The sequence below is a fragment of the Muscardinus avellanarius genome, assembly GCF_963383645.1.
Source record: "Muscardinus avellanarius genome assembly, chromosome: 2".
Lineage (NCBI taxonomy): Eukaryota > Metazoa > Chordata > Mammalia > Rodentia > Gliridae > Muscardinus > Muscardinus avellanarius.
The window spans coordinates 94,610,382-94,630,861 of record NC_137787.1 but is presented as its reverse complement, the minus strand read 5'-3'; the positions used below and the strand labels follow the sequence as shown (position 1 = coordinate 94,630,861).

General features: G+C 35.9%; 1 protein-coding gene across 1 annotated transcript in view; it reads right to left on the bottom strand.

Annotated features, from left to right (window-relative positions):
* LRP1B (LDL receptor related protein 1B) overlaps positions 1-20,480 on the bottom strand; it is a 1,956,425-nt gene that overhangs the window by 300,204 nt on the left and 1,635,741 nt on the right. Inside the window, exons 46-49 of the mRNA XM_080689945.1 lie at positions 18,172-18,300; positions 10,646-10,765; positions 898-1,011; positions 507-656 (exon numbers count right to left, since the gene is read on the bottom strand). Of these exons, the coding sequence (XP_080546071.1) occupies positions 507-656; positions 898-1,011; positions 10,646-10,765; positions 18,172-18,300 (513 nt within the window). The remainder of the gene's footprint in view (positions 1-506; positions 657-897; positions 1,012-10,645; positions 10,766-18,171; positions 18,301-20,480) is intronic.

Here is a 20,480-nt window from a genome sequence, read left to right as displayed (position 1 = left end):
TATATGAAGGCCAATGACACTCTCCAAAGGATATACAACTAAAGATAACCAACAGATACAATTATTCCTGTTTCATCTTGGCCTAATATTGGTAATAACAATTTCTCAAACCTCTATTACAAAACTTATGCAATTGCAACAACTTAACACCAGCTGTATAATATCGAAACAAGCTGGCAGTGAGAAAGTCTCTTCTTTTATTCTGTAAATATTTAAGATTTATAATATTTTTACTAAACGTAATCAACAATTTAAAAAGGATTAACAAAAAACTAGATATGAAAAGTAATGGATCTAAGTTTAGGACAGATTTCTTGAGTATCGTTTTATAACTCATTTAAAAAGACCAAATGAGTGTTTAGGTGAGAATGATTACAGTTTAGGCTGTATCATTTAACTTCTAACCTTTATCAATGATTATTAAGAATAAAATTTAACAAAGTTATTCAATGCAACTAGCTAGGCTTTATATCTCCAAGCCAGACTGTTTTTCTTTCTAGAATTACCTGGGCACCTCAGTTCATCTGAATAGTCTCCACAGTCATTAGATCCATCACATATCCAGGCTGGCAGAACACACAGTGAGGTAGAATTACATCTTACGAACCCTGTGGCTTTTACTCCAAGCTTATAGAAATGCGTGCAGTCTGTGTTATCTAGGAGGAGGTAAACAAAAAACAAAAATACCTCATTTGCAAAGATTATAAGCCTTCTATGTAGGTTATCAAGGCTAGAAATGTTAGCTTCATCTGGAGGAAATAAAGATGCAATTATCCTGCACAACAGGGGTTAATTACATATCAGTTCTGGACATGGTTCAGGGAAAAGCTGGGCAGTGTTCAAGGCGATGCCACAGGTGTCCAGGCATGAGTAAATACAGGTAGTAGGATATCTTACTGCAGTTCTTTTCGTCGGAGGCATCTGCACAGTCTATGTTCTGGTTGCATCGTGCTGATATTGGGATGCACGTCCCATCTGCACACCGGAACTCGACAGTGGCACAGGTTGAAACTAGAAAAAATAGGTAAATAAATAAATGAATAGATGAGACCGAAAGTGACCCCTTGCCCTTGCATTTGGAGCATTTTAATTCATTTGTGTTATTTTACTTGGTTTTGCTTTTTTGAGATTGAGGAGTTGAAATAAACCTCTTGCTCCCTCCCCAGTGCCAGTTTAGACGCAAACTTCTATGTCTTCTCCTGTCATGCTGTTCTTCCCTTTGTCGTGGAGTTATCATACTGAATTGCAACCACCTGTTCATGTGCCTGGAGTCCCACTAATTTGTAGGTTCCACAAAAGCAGGGACTGTGCTTTGTTCGCATGATAATACCTGTCTACCACTATACAAACAATGAACGCTGCTGAAAATTCTCTCCATCCTCAGCAGTATAAGGTTATGACACTACGCAACTGCCTGATTAAATGTCTAATGGGAAATCCCAATCTGGTTGCTAAGAAGTGGAGCATTCCCTCCTAGGATAGAAACACAGGCAGAGGCAGAGGCAGGTCCGAGGAGACCGCTGAACATTTGCTTTTCACTCTGAGGGAGCAGCTAATCTGACTTGAATGCCATCTGTGCCATGTCACATGCCTTCACATTGCTATCATTAACATTTAGAATAGGCAGTGTGGATGACTCATGCCTAGGAACAATAAGCACATTGTTTCTTAACTCTATTATGAAAGTGTTGCTTTCCAATTCCTCTCTATGCTGAAATGAGACTCAGTCTCAATATGCTACAATATTCTACTGTCACTATACACACTTGATACAGAATACCTTGTTCTTAATCATAAATTCCTTTCTAGATTGCTTACCCATTCGTTACCATACAATGGTTCCCAGCAATATGTTCTGAACAGGTGCCTGGCACACTAGGTGTGTTAGATTAACTTAAGTGAGACGTTTTCACTCCGAATTCAAATTTCCACAGGCTGATTACATTAATGTACAACCTGAAGGGCTCTTTCATTATGGCACTTTCCTAGTGTTGATATTTTAAAAAGCCTATTTAATTATAAATAGAAATTATGTCAATTGTAAATGGTTAAAATGCTATCTTAGAAAATGCAAATTTTACTCAAGGGTGTGTCTGTCATTGGTATTTCATAATGCACTGCTCTTATTATATTTAATTGTATCTCGAAATTGCATACTTATTTGTGTTTGAATGATGATTAGACTAAATGTTTTATTTACAATTTGCAATTATAATAGCTTCACTGCTGTCTTCACGAAAGAGATAATGCCATTATAAGTAGAGATAAATGCATTCTTCAAAACAGAAAAAAAATTCTCTTTATGTCTACAAAAATGCAAAACATTACTTATATTTTGTTCTATACCATTTCATGTTCAAGGGTTCTTTCTTTTTCCTAATGGAAGCAGTAAATGTAATAAATAACAGAAAATACTCTGGTCAGTCACTTAAATTTGGTTTTTCTCTTCACTATATATGAGCAGTGTTTTATTAACTATGTTCCAAATGATTTCTTATACTCTTTTTGTTTTGAAGATAGGTTGTATTACTCTGTGGAACCTTCTAGATGGTTGTATTATTTCTAGGCAAACCCATATATGTGATCTTGTAACACACTTGAAGTTCTATCATACAGTATACTAAAAACAGAGTGCAGTCTTCCAGAATACCCCAGTGGCAACAATTTCACCTCCCTCTCACCATCTTTCTCAAACTGCCATACAGATTCCTTTGCATGGATGGACAGAGCCCAGCTGAGTGATACTTGATAAATGGTAAATGGCTGAGAAGCTGCAGAAATGTTAGGACACAGGTTGGTGGCATTTTAGACAGTAACAGGAACTGTAATCCCAGCTACTCAGAAGGCTGACACAAGAAGATCTCAAATTTGAGGCCAGCCTGCTGGATAACTTTGCAAGATACTGTTTCAATTATTTTTTTCTTGAAGCAGGGTCTTGCTAAGTTGATGAATCTCCCTAAATGGCTGAGGATTGCCTCTAGTCTGCAATTCTCCTGCCTCAGGCTCCCAAGTACTAGGACTTCAGGTGTGCACCACAATGCCCAGCTCAAAAATTTTAAAAGGGAGCCAGGTGTGGTGGTGCATGTTTGTAATCCCAGTAATTGGGAGGCTGAGACAGGAGGATCACAGGTTTGCAGCCAACCTCATCTATTTAGTTAGGCCCTCTGCAACTTAGTGAGACCGTTTCAAAATAAAAATAAAAAAATAGGTATAGAGTATAGCCGGGGGAAATGCCTCTGAGTTCAAACCCCCAAATTAAACCCCCACCCCCCCAAAATGAAAAGGGGCTGGGGTTCATTGGAAGTGCTCTTGCAAGAGACCCTGGGTTCAATTCCCAATTAAAAAACAAGACAACAGAAAAGTCAGGGATTTTACAGTTATGGAGTTTCAAAACTAGAATTGGAAGCTCTGTGGTAGAAGTAAGAGTAAAGAATAAACAGTAAAAGAGTGGAAAGGTGAAACAAGTAGAACAAAGTCTTAAGCTGACTTCACCCTCTCTCCTTCCCTTCCTTTCGTTTTTCTTTCACATCCCTTTCACTGGAGATTGTGCCTAGGGGCACTCTACCACTGAGTTGTGTCTCCCCCCAATCCTTTTTTATTTTATTTTTACATTTTGAAACAGGGTCGCACTAAGTGGTTGAAGGGCTTGCTAAACTGTTAAGGTGGCCTTAAACCTGCAACATCCTGTCTTAGTCTTCCATGTACTGGTATTACAGACTTGTGCCAGCACAGGGAGTAGATTGGATTATGAGAAGAGAGAGAGAGAGAGAGAGAGAGAGAGAGAGAGAGAGAGAGAGAGAGAGAGAGAAGAAGAAGAAGAAGAAGAAGGAGGAGGAGGAGGAGGAGGAGGAGGAGGAGGAGGAGGAGGAGGAGGAAGGGAGGGAGAGAGAGAGAAAGAGAGAGAGAGAGAGAGAGAGAGAGAGAGAGAGAGAGAGAGAGAGAGAGAGAGAAGGAGAACGGGAGGGAGAAAGAACAAACTCAAGATAAAAAGAAACTATAACTCTGAAGTTTTGTAGCATGGTCAGAGATAGTATTTAAAAGAAAGACATATGGGAAAACAAAGTCAAGAGAGTAGGATAGGAGGAAATTTTGTAAGATGTAATTTTTTCTCCCATGCTCAGCTGGCCTATTGCAGACTGCATGGCACACAGCCAAGAATAGATTGCCCCTTTACACCTGGACCTGTCCCCTTAATATAGTGGTTTGGATTTTGAATGTCCCCCTAACCCTCCTAGAAATAAGGTAGCCTTGTTGGAAGCCAGGATTGGTTGCCACGGAGGGTCCCTGGAGCTGTGGCCTTGAGGTTTATGTAAAGCCCTCTCTTCCTCCTGCTCCCTCTTTCCCTCTCTACTTGCAGCCTCCATGCTGTGAGAGAAAAGGCTTAGGCTCTCTCTATTATCACTTCCCCTCACAGGCCCTGAGATCCATGGTTCTGGGCTCCACATAGACCATAGCCCAAATCTCCAAGAACACTGTGAGCAAATAAATCTTCCTTCCTCTAGTTGTTTGCCCGGTTCTTGATTATGATGAGAGTCCCAGTTTCCATGACTTGCTGTGAGTTTGGAAAACATTAGAGGGTTACTTAGAGGGATGAAGGACAACAGAACTGGAACTATTAAGTGGTTGCAGAGTTTGATAAATAGTAGGGGCAAGATGGTGTCGGGGATTGATGTCTCTTGCATTAATAGGCAGAGGTAAGTCCTGTGATGAGAGAAAGCCTTAAAAATAGCAGAAACTTCACTAAGTAAGTAAACAAATGCCTCTTTGCCTATACCTCTTCCTCTCTGTTGCCTGAGTATATTTCTTCTTCACTTAGTTTTGGTCAGTCAGGTACTGAAACTTGTTTCACCCATAAGGGGAATTTTGAAAATGAAAGATACTGGAATATATAATTTGTCAACTGAATATGAAAGTTTTCTCATACTTTTCCCACAGGCTAAATGTCGTGAAAAAAGAGAAAAAAAAACCAATAATTTGGTCCAAAGAAAGGTAAGCCAAGTGAGAAACACTAAACCTTTCCCTCCAGATAGTCCAAGAAAAAAAGTTAGCCTACAAAATAGGAGTGAAAACACACTGCCTCTATACCAGGAATAGCAACGGAGTACTACAAAGGAAGAAAACCTGATGGGCATTGTGGATCAAAAGGAGCAGCTGAGGGAAAGGAAAACCATTCTGTCCTACCTTAATTTTTCTCATTTCTCCCGCTTTCTTTTTACCATGTCTGTTGAAATATTTAATGAGAAATGAAAGATGTAAAATCGATTGGTCTTTCAGCAGTCCTCAGGAAGTTCCTTATAAATAACAGGAGTCAATTTGCTCTTTCAACTCCCTTAACCAGGACTATAGTAAAGAGAAGCTGACAAAGAATTTTAAAAGTTACTAAATTTTCTGTCTATCCCTATGCTGTTTACTTTCAAACCACATCTTTTATTTACTTTTTTAATTTACTGCCGCTGTTTCAAGGATATATAGACACAAAAGGAAACTGACTTCTTCCCCAGTCATGTTTATTTTTCCTTTATCTTGCTGTTTGTGGAATCTTTCAAAGTACTACTATGAACTTAGGAAACACAGACATCTTTTTCCTTCCCTCCAGGTAGCCTCAGAACTCCTTGCTCTTCATTCTACCTAAAAGTATTGTGGTGGCCCAAGGAAATTCATCTGCTTCCCAAGGGAAGCAATTTATACTCATCTCAACAGGGAAGGAGGTACATTGAGCATTCTTCCTGGATGTAGACACTCAACCTGTCACATAGTAGTAAGCGGAATATAAAATGATAAAGTTTTTGAATAGCTTCATATCCCCCTAGCTAGCCTGATGTTTAAAGCTCTCAGTCATGAAGCAGTAAATGAAAGATTGATGAGGATTTATGAGTTTTTCTTTCTCCAAAAGAGCAGAAGCCAGAAAAGTAATTCCCTGTAAAATACTTTTCCACCCTGTAAATAGATTCTGCCCTTGTGGAATTAAAAATAAGAGTAATAAGTACTATTGACACATAAATTCAAAAAACAAACATATAATATAATAATAATCAAAATCTCTCTGTATTGACTTCTGACCATACTACATAATTTTTAATATACTTTATTATATTTTGGTTCAAAAATAGTAGTTGATTTGTGTGTGGGCATATATACATGAAGAAAAATGCTGTGTCCCCATGTTCTGTAGACTGAAGAAAAAGAAATCAAATTAGTGAAATAAAAAGATTTGAAATGAGAACTCTTTTCTATTTTCCTGTCTATAAAAGACATATTTTATATGTCTTTCCCCTCATTATCCTTCATTAGCTATATGGGAGATGCTTGTCAAATATATGCGGAAGTAACTGCCTTACACACAGCCCAAAAGGGTTCAGGAAAATGTTTCCTCTGTGGCTTAGAAAGTGCCCTACCAGGACACAGTGTTAGCAAACTTAAGATTACAGAAAACTCAGGCCTAGAAGATCTGGCAGATGAGTACTCATTTAAAAAGCAAGACATTTGTTTATCTATAGGAGATACTACAAGTAATGAAATACACTAATTGCTAGTGAGTAATAAAGTATGTGTTATATGTTCAGGAACCATTTTGGTTTCAAATATCCTGTATCTTACAAGAACTTCAAATATATTTTATTTTAAAGATAACCAACTCATATGATTTATACACTATTATTATTATGAAAAAAGTCATGGCAGATGCTTAATTCATAAATCCACTATTTTGTGCCCAAGAATATGGCTGACATAGTCAATACTCAGAAATCAAGAGTTTAAAACTAAAAGAGTAGAAATAACATTTTGAGTTTTTATACGGTAACCCAGCAGCTGGTATTGATATCATTAGTCAGAATAAAATCTATGTTTTTATAAGACATACTGTTCCAACCACCCACATATGAATTTAAAAAACACCTACCATTTACTAGGTGCTATATTTCATAAACCCAGACACACTGATTTATTTATCACTTTTGAAAACAAACCTTATTGCCTGAGAAAACCCATAACTTATTAACAATCAATGGTTTCTTTTAAAAAGTTTTCTTTTAACATCTACCATCTATATTTATTGTTCAGTTCCTTATAGTTTGGTTTGATATTTTTAACATTAACCTGGTTTAATGCCCTTAATATACTCTCCTATTCTGCTTGTAAAAAGCTGATTAAAATATCTATTTCTTTGTCTTCTAGTTTAATCTCTACCTTTCTTTCAAATATTTATTAATTTCCCTCTAACTACTCTCAGTATCTTAAAACATTTTGCAGTTTTAATTTTTTAATAGGTTAATATGAAATAATAGGCAATTTAATTTGCATATGTACTCAGCTCTTCTTAAACTTTCAACCTTAGATGGTAATAAAGTCCAGTGATGGCCAAGAGTCACACAAAATAAGATGGTAAGCAGATTACACCCCCAGTCTTCCAGAAAACCATGCATTGATTTGCAAACATTTTGCTTTCTGCTTAACTCTGAATAAACCTCACATCACAACTCTATTTCTGGCCTTTGCATTACCATCAATCTTTTCTAAAAGAGTCTACATTTGTCATCTTTACTCCCTGACCATCCATCTTTTGCCTTCATTAGGTCTGACCTGACTTTCCCCTTCCATTTCACTGAATTGGCTATAATAATGGTAATAGGAGATCATCTTCGTTAGCCAAGTACAATGGACATGTGTGCTCCATGTCTGTCTTCTTACCCTCTAGTTACATATTAAAATGACAAGTGATCCTCCTTTTTTGATAAAATAATTTCTTATAATCTTTCTATTAGTCCTATGCTCTACTTTTTTATGAGCCTCTTTAATTTTTTACTTCAATAATCCTATTGTACTTGACCAAAATGCAGCAATTACTATTTACACCATCTGTGAGTTTCTTCTCCTTAGAGTGCAAACTTAATGGTCTTTTTGTAAATCTATGCTGTTGAGTCCAGATCTCTGCTCATCTATATGACTTGAGATTGTTCAGTTTGGATGTCTACAAGTGCTCCAACCAAACAATGCAAACTCTCCTCATTATTTTATCCCCATTCCTATACAAAAACAGTCCACAAAATAGATAAATAAAAATAAAACACATAATCATTCTATAAAAAACTTAAAAATGCTTGCCAAATTCTAATGGTGTTCCCCATGACCTCTCTAGGCTTAATATCCAAGAAGATCTCTCATGCTATCTTTTCAAATGCATTATATCTGTTTCCTACCTATTTATTCTAAGTTTTGGCTATCTGTATCAGATGCCTGTTTTGTCTTTCTGATGTTATTATCATAGTTTTCATTTGCATAATCATAGTTTTTTTCTCTTTTCTTTTTAATTTTAGTGTGTGATATATTTTCCTCCTTTACTTTAAACTTTCTGATGACTGCCAGATAAAGTCAGACATCCTTAACATGGCACCAAAAACACTGCCATGTTCTGATACCTTTTTCTAACTCAGCTAGCTTTTTTTTCTGCTCTCCAATTGGCAGTCAACTGCCCTAAGATCAACTATTTTGGATCATACATATCAGTGAGACCATGAAGTACTTGTCTCTCTGTGCCTGGCTTATTTTGCTTTACATAATGACCTCTAGTTCTATTAAAGCACATTTAACAAAGTGTGGTCCACACATCTTATTAGGCATTATATATCATGTTGCCCTCAGCAACAAACTCAGAAAAGTTCAAGAGACTATCAACTTTTTAAAATTGTAACTTTCAATGTTAGTCCCTCTTCTTGGGAATATCTTCTGATTTGATCATTCTACTTTATTTATGCTTTTGGATTCCAGTTAAATTTAATTTAATGTAGTCTATAAAAATCTGAAGAATACTTTCAAGCCAAAAGAAGGTGTGTTTTTATGTATACAATCATAATCTTATACATGTCTTCATCTGTTGACATGACCATTTTCCACTTAAAATTTAAACTTTTTGAGGATAGGAGGCACCATATCTCATTAATTTTGTGTCTCAGCTCTTAATGCACTGCACCCAAAATAAGTGTTCAATTAGTGTAAAATTTTTAAAGGAAATTTCTTTTGAAATATTTACTGGGTTTGGGTTTCGAGGCCTTAAATATTAGATTAAAATCTTATTTATTTTTCAAACTTTGGTATTTGATTAGTGGTTCTTTTTCAGACCCGTAACTGTAATACACATGTAGACCATAAGTATGGAGGGAGGGGTTTCAACTAAGGTTTGAGTGTCCAGTTGTCTTTGTGGGAAATTATAAAGTATTAGCAAGATTAACAACATAGAGATGAATTGGGAAAAGTCAGGCAGAGAAACCAGTTAAAGGGAAATTCAGTCCAGGCCTACAATGGATTAACTTGAAGCCTATTTCAAAGAGTTGGAAGATTTGCTGATGATTGGATACAAAGTACAGGAAATGTGTGAGAAGGAGGCATTGAGGATGGTACCCAAGCTTCTAGTCAACTTGTTAGGACAATGAGATCATTGTAGGACAGAACCAAGAAATAAAGAGGAATATTTTGGAGCTTCAAATTTACTATTGCATATTTTGGAAGAAAAGCCCAAAACACAGGGAGGTAGAACTTGAGTGATGAGAAATGATAATAGTTTAAAAGTGGACTAAAGAATAGAAATTACAAAATATAATCATAATTTTTAAATTAAATATATTTAGCTAATTAATAAAATTATATATAGTAAGGGGATGTTATATATAGTAATGGGTGATGTTTTCATACACACACTCAGGGTCATTCTATCTCTGAGCCACAAACCCAGCTTTATTTTTTATTCTTTATTTTAAAATAGGTTCTCACTGAGTTGCAAAAGGCTCACTAGGTGGTAGCTGAGGCTGTCCTTAAACCGTCATCCTCCTGTCTCATCCTCCCAAATGCTGAGATTACAAGCCTGAGCCACCATGCCCGACTTATCATTTCTACATGGTGAAAACCTTTACTCATTTTTTCATCATTTCTTCATGATGAAATCCTTAACTCATTTTTTTTAATTTGGTACTAGTGATTTGAACTCAGAGGGCATTCTACCTCGGAGCTATATTCCCAGCCCATTTTTCAAATTTCAAAACAGTGTCTCACTATGTTGCTGAGACTGATCTTGGATCTTTGAAAATCATAGATTCTCAGCCTCTCATTTACTGGGATTATAAGTATGTGCCACTATACCAGGCTTATGGTGAAAATGTTCAAATTCTTTTCTTCTACCATTTTGACATATAAATAACATTATTTTCTATAGTCTCTATATTATGTAATGGAACATCCCAACTTCTTGTTCCTGTCTAACTGTAAATAAGTACCCATTAATTTATCAATGTTTTTCTTTATTTCCACACACCCTCCTTTCCCCAGTCTCTGGTAATCACCATTCTGCTCTTAACTCCCATGATATCAACAGATTTTTATTATATACATGAGTGAGATCATGAAGTACTTGTTTCTTGTGTCTGGCTTATTTTACTTAACATAATAACTTCCAGTTTTATTCCAGAATATTTATCAAAGTGTGGTCCAGACATATAACTAGGCATCATACATCATGTTTCTCTCAGGGACAAACTTTAGGAAAGTTTAATGAATACTTAGTATAAAAATATTACTAGGCTGATACAAACAAACAAACAACAACAAAAACGATAAAACAGCAAAGAACGGAAAACAAAAAGCCAAAAGCCATTACCTTTACAGTCTGATTCATCAGAGTTGTCTCCACAGTCATTTTCCCCATCACATAACTTGTCCTGAGGAATGCAGCGACGATTGTAGCAAGGCTTAAAACCTTTTCGACAGCTTCTGTTTTCTTATAAATAAAAGTAGAAACTCCTAGTTACAGATCACATAGGAATATTTTTACAAAATAAATATTGTAAGACAGGTATGGTGGCACATGCCAGTAATCCTAATGCTTGGGAGATTAGTACAACAGGATCATAGGTCAGAGGCCAGAATGCATAATGGGTTTATACTTCAGCAACACACACACACACACACACACACACACACACACACACACACGTAAAAATCACAGATAATATTTATTCAAAAGACTGGATTTCGAGTTGGGCCTGTTTGTGCACGCTTATAATCCCAGTACTTGGATTGATACTGTATGATTGCAAGTTCAAGGTTAGTCTCCAGAATTACCAAGCACCTTAGTGACTTAGTGAGACCTGTTTCACAAGTAAAATAATAAAATATGACTGGGAGTCTAGCTCAGATGCAAACAATAGCTGGTTCAAACCCTAGCACTACCATAAAAAAGAGTGTGAGTTTTAGATATAAAAAAAGCAAGTGCTGTGTAGTATTAAAGTTTTGGATTTTAATATTCATGTGTTTCCAAGGAGTATTTCATTGAGCCAAGACCTTGTATGACTTACTGTCTCATCCTTGGAGAGCTCTTCAAATTATACTAAGAAACTTGTTCATCAGACTTTTATCAAATAGCATAGAAATAAGTATATATCTTTAAATGAGACAGAAAACATGTCTATCTAAAAAAAAAAACAACACTCCAACATTCATCAAGTAACTTCTTTGCACCTGTAAGAACTTTATAACAAGAAATAGAAAAACAGCAAATCATATGTTCCTGAATTAGTGTGCCTAGATATCAAAATTAGTGTGCCTACATATCATATCAAGAGTCACCTACATATCAATTTTTTTTTGCAATTATCTTGAAACTCTACTGAATTTCTTAAGTAGAAGAATTACTTTTTTAATCTTATTTAGCTTAATGAAGATCTTCTGACATTCTCTTATTTGGGCTGAATCCTTTATAATAATAGTTATTATCTACTAAACACTAAATTTATGCCAAGATCTATGTTCAAAGTATATAAATATATACTTGCTTAAATAATGTTCTCAAGAGCCAGGTATGGTGGCACACACTTGTTATCCCAGTGCTTGGGAGGCTGAGACAGGAGGCTCACAAAGGTTGGAAGCCAGCCTCAGCTACTTAGTGAGTTTCTCAGCAACTTAGTGAGACCCTGTTTCCAAATAAAATATAAAATAGGTCTAGGAGTATAGCCCCAAGGTAGAAAGCCTCTGGGTTCCACCCCCAGTACCACATAAATAAATAAATAAATAAATAAATAAATAAATAAATAATATGTTCTCAAGCACTATGAGAATGAGTTTTGTTGTTTTCTTGTTAAAGGAAACTAGAACGTTAAGAAGTGAGTTTTGTTAATCATGCTTGTAGCAGACAGATTAGGTTACAATGATTTATTTATTTATTTATTTTATTTTTTGGTGGTACTGGGGTTCCTGGAAACCCTTCTACCTCCGGGCTATACTCCCAGACCTATTACCTATTATATATATATATATATATATATATATATATATATATAATTTATATCAAATTATATATAAAATATATATAATTTGATATATATAATATATTTATATATTTTTTTTCTTTTTTTAATTTGGAAACAGGGTCTCTTAAGCCAGTGCAGCTGGCTTTGAACCTGCGCGATCTTCCTGTCTCTTCCTCCCAAGCGTGGGAATTACAAGCGTTCACCACCACGCCCGGCAGGTTACAATGATTTAATATCAGGTTTTAATGAAATATCTATACTTTATACCAAGGGTTGGAAAACTACAGTTCTCTGGCCATATCTCACCCTCAGAATTATTTTTTTGTGTGTGGCTTATTAGCTAAGCATGGTTTTAACAATCTTAAGAGATGGTAAAAAATCAAATATATAAATAGAGTTCATCATCATTAAAGTAGACTTAAAAATACTTAAGGAAATCCTATCCTGGAAGAAAAAGTATAACTCCCATCACTAAAACATGAGAAAGTACAAAATTCAGTAATAAAGCAGATACACTAAAGAGAAAGAGAAGAGACCCAAACTCATTCGATACAGGAAACCACCAAAGCACAGAAACAAAAAGCAAAGGAGCAAGAGAAAAACAAGGACAGATAAAACAGCCAGAAATAAATTCATCAAAATAAGAATATTACCTTACTTATCAGTAGTAACGTAAGTAAAAATGGGTTAAATTCCCCAATTATGAAATGTAAGCTATCTGAATATATTTAAAAATTGGAGTCAATTATGTGCTACTTATAAGAAACTTAATGTACCATTACTTTGGTAAAGAAGGCATACAAATGGCAATGAGTATAAACAAGTGTTCAGTATTCCTAAACATCAGGAAAATGAACATTAAAACATCATAATAGCGCTGGGCATAGTGGCGCACGCTTGTAATCTCCGTGCTTGTGTGGCGGAGACAGGGCGATCGAACAGGTTCAAAGCCAGCCTTGTTGGCTTAAGAGACCCTGTTTCCAAATAAAAATATATAAAAAAAATATGTATGGGAGTATAGCCCGGAGGTAGAAGGGCTTCTAGGAACCCCAGTACCACACACAAAAGAATCATAATATATTCCCTCACTCCATTTTGAATGAATATTATCAAAAAGAAAGCAACAAATGCCAATCAGGATGCAGAAAAAAGGAATCCTTGTACATTGTTGGCTAGAATATAATTTTGGAAAACATTGTGGAGATTCTTTGAAAAACTAGAAATATAGCCAGGTGTGGTGGTGCATGCTTTTAATCCCAGCATTTGGGAGTGTGAGACAGAAAGATTGCGGTTCACAAACAGCCTCAGCTACTTAGTGAGGCTCTTTGCAATTCAGTGAGACCCTGTTTCAAAATAAAGAACAAAAATATAGGGCTAGTGTTGTAGCTTGGGGGTAGAATGCCCCAGGGTTTCATCCCCAGTACTGAAAAAAAAATAGAAATCTAGAAATAGAACTACCATATAATACACCACTCACACTACTGAGTACACTCTCAGTACATATCAGAAAGAAGTGAAATCAGAATGTTAAAGAGACATCTGCACTAGTGCATTTTTTGCAGCACAATTCACTGTGACCAAGATAAGGAATCCATTCACGGAGGAAGCCATAAAGACAATGTGGTATATGTGCACAATGGACTATTTTCAGTCCTAAAAATGAATGAAATCCCATTGCAGTAACATGAATGGAATTGAGGACATTATGTTAAATGAAATAAAGTAAGCACAGAAAAATAAATATCATGTGTTCTCATTTGTACTTGAGAGTTAAAAAGTTTCTCAAAGAAACATGGAAATAAAAAATTGGTTTCCAAAGCCTTGGAAGGGGGCAGTAAAGTGAGGGATGGATAAAGGATGGCTAATGGGGACAAGAATGCAGTTGATAGAAGGAGTAACTTCCAATGTTCTTGAGGACTGTATGACGAGAAATAAAAATAGATAATTAAATATTTCAAAATAGCATGAAAGCAAAGCTGGGCATTGTAGTACATACTTTTAATCACAGTACTTGAGAGGCTGAGAACAAAGAATCTCAGATTCCAAGCAAGCAGCACATGGTGATATAGTGAGATCTTGTTTTAACATAAAAAATAATATAGGGTTGTGTGAAGCTCAAAGTAGAACAACCTTGAATTTAAAACTGCATATCACACATAGCAAAGGCACAAAGACAAATTTCTAAACAAAAGATGGTAGCGATGCAGGCAAAGCTCAGCTGCCTACTAAGATAGAAAACCAGTCTCTACTTCTGAGACGAGATGGAGGTTGATTATGATTTGTAATTCACAGAGGCACAGCTGGTTAAAAAAAAAAAAAAAAAACAGTGCTTGATAAGGACCATGGCTAAAGCAACCAGCCTGTGCACCAAAGACTAATCTTAGAGAGAGAAAGAGAATGATCAAGACATTGATGCCATCCCAGTGCCAAGCTATTAAATGTAAATGGGGCATTGATGCAGATTCAAGCCACAATATCCACAAATCATGGATGCTTCTAAATTTAGTTTAAAAATCATGAGCCTAGCTAGGCATGGTGGTGCACACTTGTAATCTCCACACTTGGGAGGCGGAGACAGGAGGACAGGAGGATCGCACAGGTTCAAAGCCAGGCTCTCTGGCTTAAGAGACCTGTTTCCAAATAAAAAAAGTCTAAATATAGGTCTGGGAGTGTAACCCGGAGGTAGAAGGGTTTCCAGGAACCCCAGTACCACACACACAAACACACACACACACACACACACACACACACACACAAACAAAATCATGAGTCTAAAACCTATCGCTAAAGATGAATTACTAGGACTTCCGGGAAGATGGCGACCGAGAAAAGTGGGGCTTAAGAGCCCCGCTAACAACCAATCTCCATTACCACAAAATCAGCGCCTTTCATAGCCAGAAAACACCATCACCAGAGAAACAAAAAAACCACCAGGCTCCAGAGAGAAAGCGGACTGAGAACAGAGCTCAGAGCCACAGAGGAGATACACCAGCCTCATGCAGGAGGATGTGGCAGCAGCGCCATATTGGCGGCGGCAGCGGCGAATTCACCAGACGGCTATAGCAAGCCGAGGTGAGCCGCTGCGGAACAGCCAGGCGGGATCTTTCGGCGCAGGGAGCATCTAAAGCACCCAGTGGCTGAGCTCAGCACACGCTGCAGGGACTCAGAGTGGAACTCAAAACCAGAGAAGAAAAAATACACCAGCCTCACGGCCGAGGGCGTGGCAGTGGCACCATATTGCCACCAGCAGCAGCAGCACAGCAGTGAATTCACCGAGTCCAGTACAGCTACATCTGCGTACTCAAGAACAGTGAGTCAAATTGCGGGCCACAGAGGAGAAATCCCAGTACTGTACTCGCTGGAACTTGACCCAGTGGGGGAGTGGCGGTGGCAGAGATATCACACCATAGGAGAACGTGCAACCTGGCACTCCCCCCATAGTTTAAAGCAGCCTCTATCGACTCACTGGGTCGGAGACTCTGTGATACAATCCAGTAAAGGAGTAGTGGGGTCTGAGATACTACAGACTCGAGATCCAGAGCACCTTAAGCAAAGTCATAAAGACCCAAGGGAAGAACCCAGAGAAGGCACAAACTTCCGAAATCATGGGAAAGAGGAATAACACTGGAGCAATGAATGCCCACAATCCCACAACATCAGAACCCAATAAAACAGAAAATCAGAGATTTCTAGAAGATCAAATCAGGAAAATAAGTGTAGAAATAATAGAGGTGCTTCGAAAAGAATTCAGAGAGAGCCAAAAAGAGATAAAGGATGCAATTAATGAAGTAAAGGCCTCAATTCAAAGCATGAACAACCGATTATACCACATGGAGAACAGAATCTCGCTCTTAGAAGATGATCATTCCAAAAATGAACGCATAGTTTCTAATCTAGAAAAAAAATATCCGACAGCAGGAATCTGACATTGAAGAAATATGGGCCCATTTTAAGAGAGCTAACCTAAGAATAATTGGAATAGAGGAGGGAAAAGAAAGTGAAACCAAAGGGATCAACAATCTCTTCAAGGAAGTAATAGCAGAAAATTTTCCAAACGTAGAGCAAGAGGTCGATACACAGGTCCAGGAAATTTATAGAACTCCCTTTAGACAGGATTGGAGAAGAGGATCCCCACACCACATAATTGTCAAAATGACCACTGTGGAAGCCAAGCAGAGAATCTTAAAGGCAACAAAAACAAAGGGCCAAGTGACATTCAGAGGCAAACCAATTAGAATCACTCCAGACTTCCCAAACCAAGTCATGAGAGCCAGAAGGGCTTGGAGTAACATATTCCAAACTCTGAAAGAAAACAACTTCCAGCCAAAAATTTCCTATCCAGCAAAACTTTCTATCAAATTAGATGGAGAAATAAGAAGCTTCCATGACAAACAGAAACTGAAGGAATTTATGTCTTCAAAACCAGTGCTAGAGAAAATACTCAAAGAGATTAACTACAAAGAAGAAATAGGTAACACACACCAGAACCAGAGAAACAAGATTTTCCATCCAACAGACAACTAAGATTGGTTATCTGTGGAGATTCATTATATATGTTAGTCTTTTACCTATCTCTAAATTGTACTGTTTGCCTTTATTGTTGTTAATTTTTAGGATGTCTAGTTTGAATATTAATATACCTTCAGATATAGCATTTAGAAATATTTTATCCCATTCCATTAGTAACTTTTAACTCTATTTACATTGTCTTTGGATATACAATATTTTTTTTATTTTTTAGGGAGTTTGTATACTCTTCTGTTGCCTGTGCCATTGAAATCATATCCAAGAAATCACTGCCAATTTCAATGTTGTGAGGTTTTATGACCCAGATTTTCTTCTAAAAGTTTATAGTCTTAAGATTTATATTTAGGTCTTTTATCTATTTTGAGTTAATATTTGTATATGGGATTAGGTAAGGGTCCAATTTTATTCTTTTCCATGTAATTATTATTTTTCAACCATATTTAGTTAAAAGATTATTATTTCCACCACCAAATGTTCATGGAAACCTTGTCAAAAATAACTTGACAATATAGGGAAGAATTTAGCTCTAGGCTTTTATTTAACTCCAAGGGTTTATATATCTGCCTTTAGAATAGTACTACACTGTTTCAATTATTGTAGCTTTATATGGTTTGAAATCAGAAAATATATATCTTCTAGCTTTGTTCTTTTTCAAGATCGTTTTGGGTATCTAGAGTCCATATTCCATATTAGGATAGAGTTTTTTTTTCTGAAAAATAAATATATAAATATATGATAGTTCCACCTAAAAAAAAATAGAAAAAAAAATTCTCTGTTAAGAAGGAAAGTAAAAAGAAATATTGAAATGTTATCTTTAAGTCATCAAAAGCTTGGTATCAGACAAATGAAACTGTTATGTGAAATTATCATTTTTAATTTTGGATAAATTGCTATAATACAAGATGTCAACCACTAAGCCAAGCATGGGAAGGAGGGATAGGGAGAGAATGGGGTGGGGATTGGGTGGGGGCTGACTGGGCGATGTGTGCATGTATGTCTACAAAAGTTTGTATCCCACTAAGATGTATGAATACAGTGCACCAATAAAAAAATAATAATAAAAAAGGAAAAAAAAGATGAATTACTAGGCAATTCAAAAGACTGTTTTTTTTTATTTGTATTGCATAGATGAAAAACAAAAAGAAATTCTTCAATAAATATCATGGTTACTAGCTAGGAAATAAGGTGCCTTATTTTAACAAAAGCAAAGCCAAATCAATTGCCTTTTATTTATGTGATAATGATAGACACTAATGAAATTATACTTATAAAAAAAGGACACAAGCCAAATGCTCTGAAAAGAATCAGAAATCTCCCTCTGAAATGGTCAAATCATACATTGGACGCTTACCACAGTAGAGCAGTTTTTCATCTGACTTATCCTTGCAATGAGGAAAGCCATCACAGGTGAGCTGGTAGTCAATACACTCACTGTTTCCACACTCAAACTCTGAATAAATGTTGCAAGAAGAATTTTTAGCTGAAAGAATAAAAAGTCAAGGTTTTGTATAATGTTAAATATTTTGATAATAGGACAATTTTATTCCTTAATCTAATTTTTATAATAATTATCGTTGTAACAATTTTTATAAATACAAATTAAGGTAAATGCTTTATGCTAGTTTTTCATAAAAACATTAACAGACACTTCTTTGTTGTTCTGATTCTTCCACTGCAAATGTTTTAATAGTTGGCATGACTATATTTCTCTTATGTCTATTTGTGTATTTTGTTGATTTTTTGATGCTTTTATGCATTTAGAGAAAAAAGGAGTTTAAAATTTGATTGACTGTTCAACTACACTAGCACTCTGTTTTAAAGATGTATATTTTTTAAAAAGCCTGATAAGCCAGGTGTGGTGGCACATGCTTGTAATCCCAGCATTAGGGAGGTGGAGACCTGAGGATTTCAAAATCGCAGTTTGCAGGTAGCCTCAGCTATTAAGGAGGCCCTTCGCAACTCAATGAGACTTTGTTTCAAAAAATAAAAAAAGACTAAAAAATAGGACTGAGGTAGAATCCCCCTGGGTTCCATCCCCAAGGCTGAAAAAAAAGAAAGCCAGATAAATGCTTTGTGTTTATACTATTAGAATCTATTATGTTTTCTTCAGCACATCAAAATCTTATAATAAATAATGGCTTGGCTGAAAATCACCTCAAATGAATGGTCTCTCCTTGTTCCTACCTCCCACCTGGGCTTCTACTCCAAGTATCTTCTTTTTGGGAGGCTGAGACAGGAGGATAGTGGTTGGCAGACAGACTCAGCTATTACTTAGTGAGGCCCTTTGCAACTCAGTGAGGCCCTGTTTCAAAATAAAGAATAAAAAACAGGCTGGGCATATAGCTTGGAGATAGAATGCCCCTGGGTTCCATCCCCAGTACCACACACACACACACACACACACACACACACAAAAGAAAAAAAAAACCTCAGAGAAAATATTATAATTCAGAAATACTGGAATGGCTAAAATCATCCTCATCAACCTCTTCTTCCATCCATATGTAGGAGACACTAAAAGAAAAACCTTTTGTTTCTGCCACACATGGCCAGAATGTACACATTACAATGTACAGCAATCTGTGGGAAGAACTGAAGAAATACAACAGTGGTCTAGGAAGCATGTGCTCCTGATGCCATGGGTTCCCACCTAACACCAATATATCGCACATTTCTAAATACTAGGGTTTTTATACAAAATTTGTGTGAGCTTTTTATGTGGTTTGCCCTAAGTTGGAAGTACAGGCCAAAAGCAACAAACTGATTTTTAAAAACCCTTCCTACAACTAGGTTTTATCCTAGTAATGTTAGCGTGTGACCTATGCTTTTAAGGATTCTATTGGGGAAAATGAAATTAGTTTAACTCTTACAAATAAATTTACTAGCGAGTTTTCGAAATACAATTTTTTGGGGAGTGTGCTATATACTTACAAGTGCACGCTTCATTGCTTATTGGATAATTGTACATTGAAATTAAGTCTTATTATTATGTTGGAGGTAATTAGAATTCATTTATCTCAAGAGATATTGCTTAATTTTACAAGTTACTATAACTTTTTTAGTTTTATTTTAGGAATTTCAATTAAATGCTCACTAACATTATTAAAATTTTAGTGATCTATTTCTTTATTATGTCTTAAATTTAACTAATTTTAACATAAAATTTATATACCTACATATTCATCTTGCACTTCCAATATAATTCCTTCAATGACAATCACACTTTCCAAAGATCATTTTTTTTCTTTTTCTTACTTAGTATGTCATAAATGTCAATAGCCAGTCAGTGGCTAAAGCAAAATAGAACTTTAGAAAAGGTAACAAGGAATTTAAAACCTAAAAATGTTATTGAAGTTAAAAGAAAAAGTATTAAGAAAGGAACTAATGCTACTAGGTATAATCACTTTAGATCATGAACTGAAAAAATTCAGATACTAAAAATGTATTGACATTTCTGATTTATTTTGCCTATTTTATTCAACCCTATTTACTTTTCCATAGCTATAAAAAATTGCTGTGTACAAAATGTCATATTTAGAATTTTATTATTATGATTATTTGGGGGGAAATTATTTACAGAATATATAAACATTAATGTAAACATATTATATAATAAACATGTATTTTATGTTTATATATGCCATAAATAACATGTAGCAT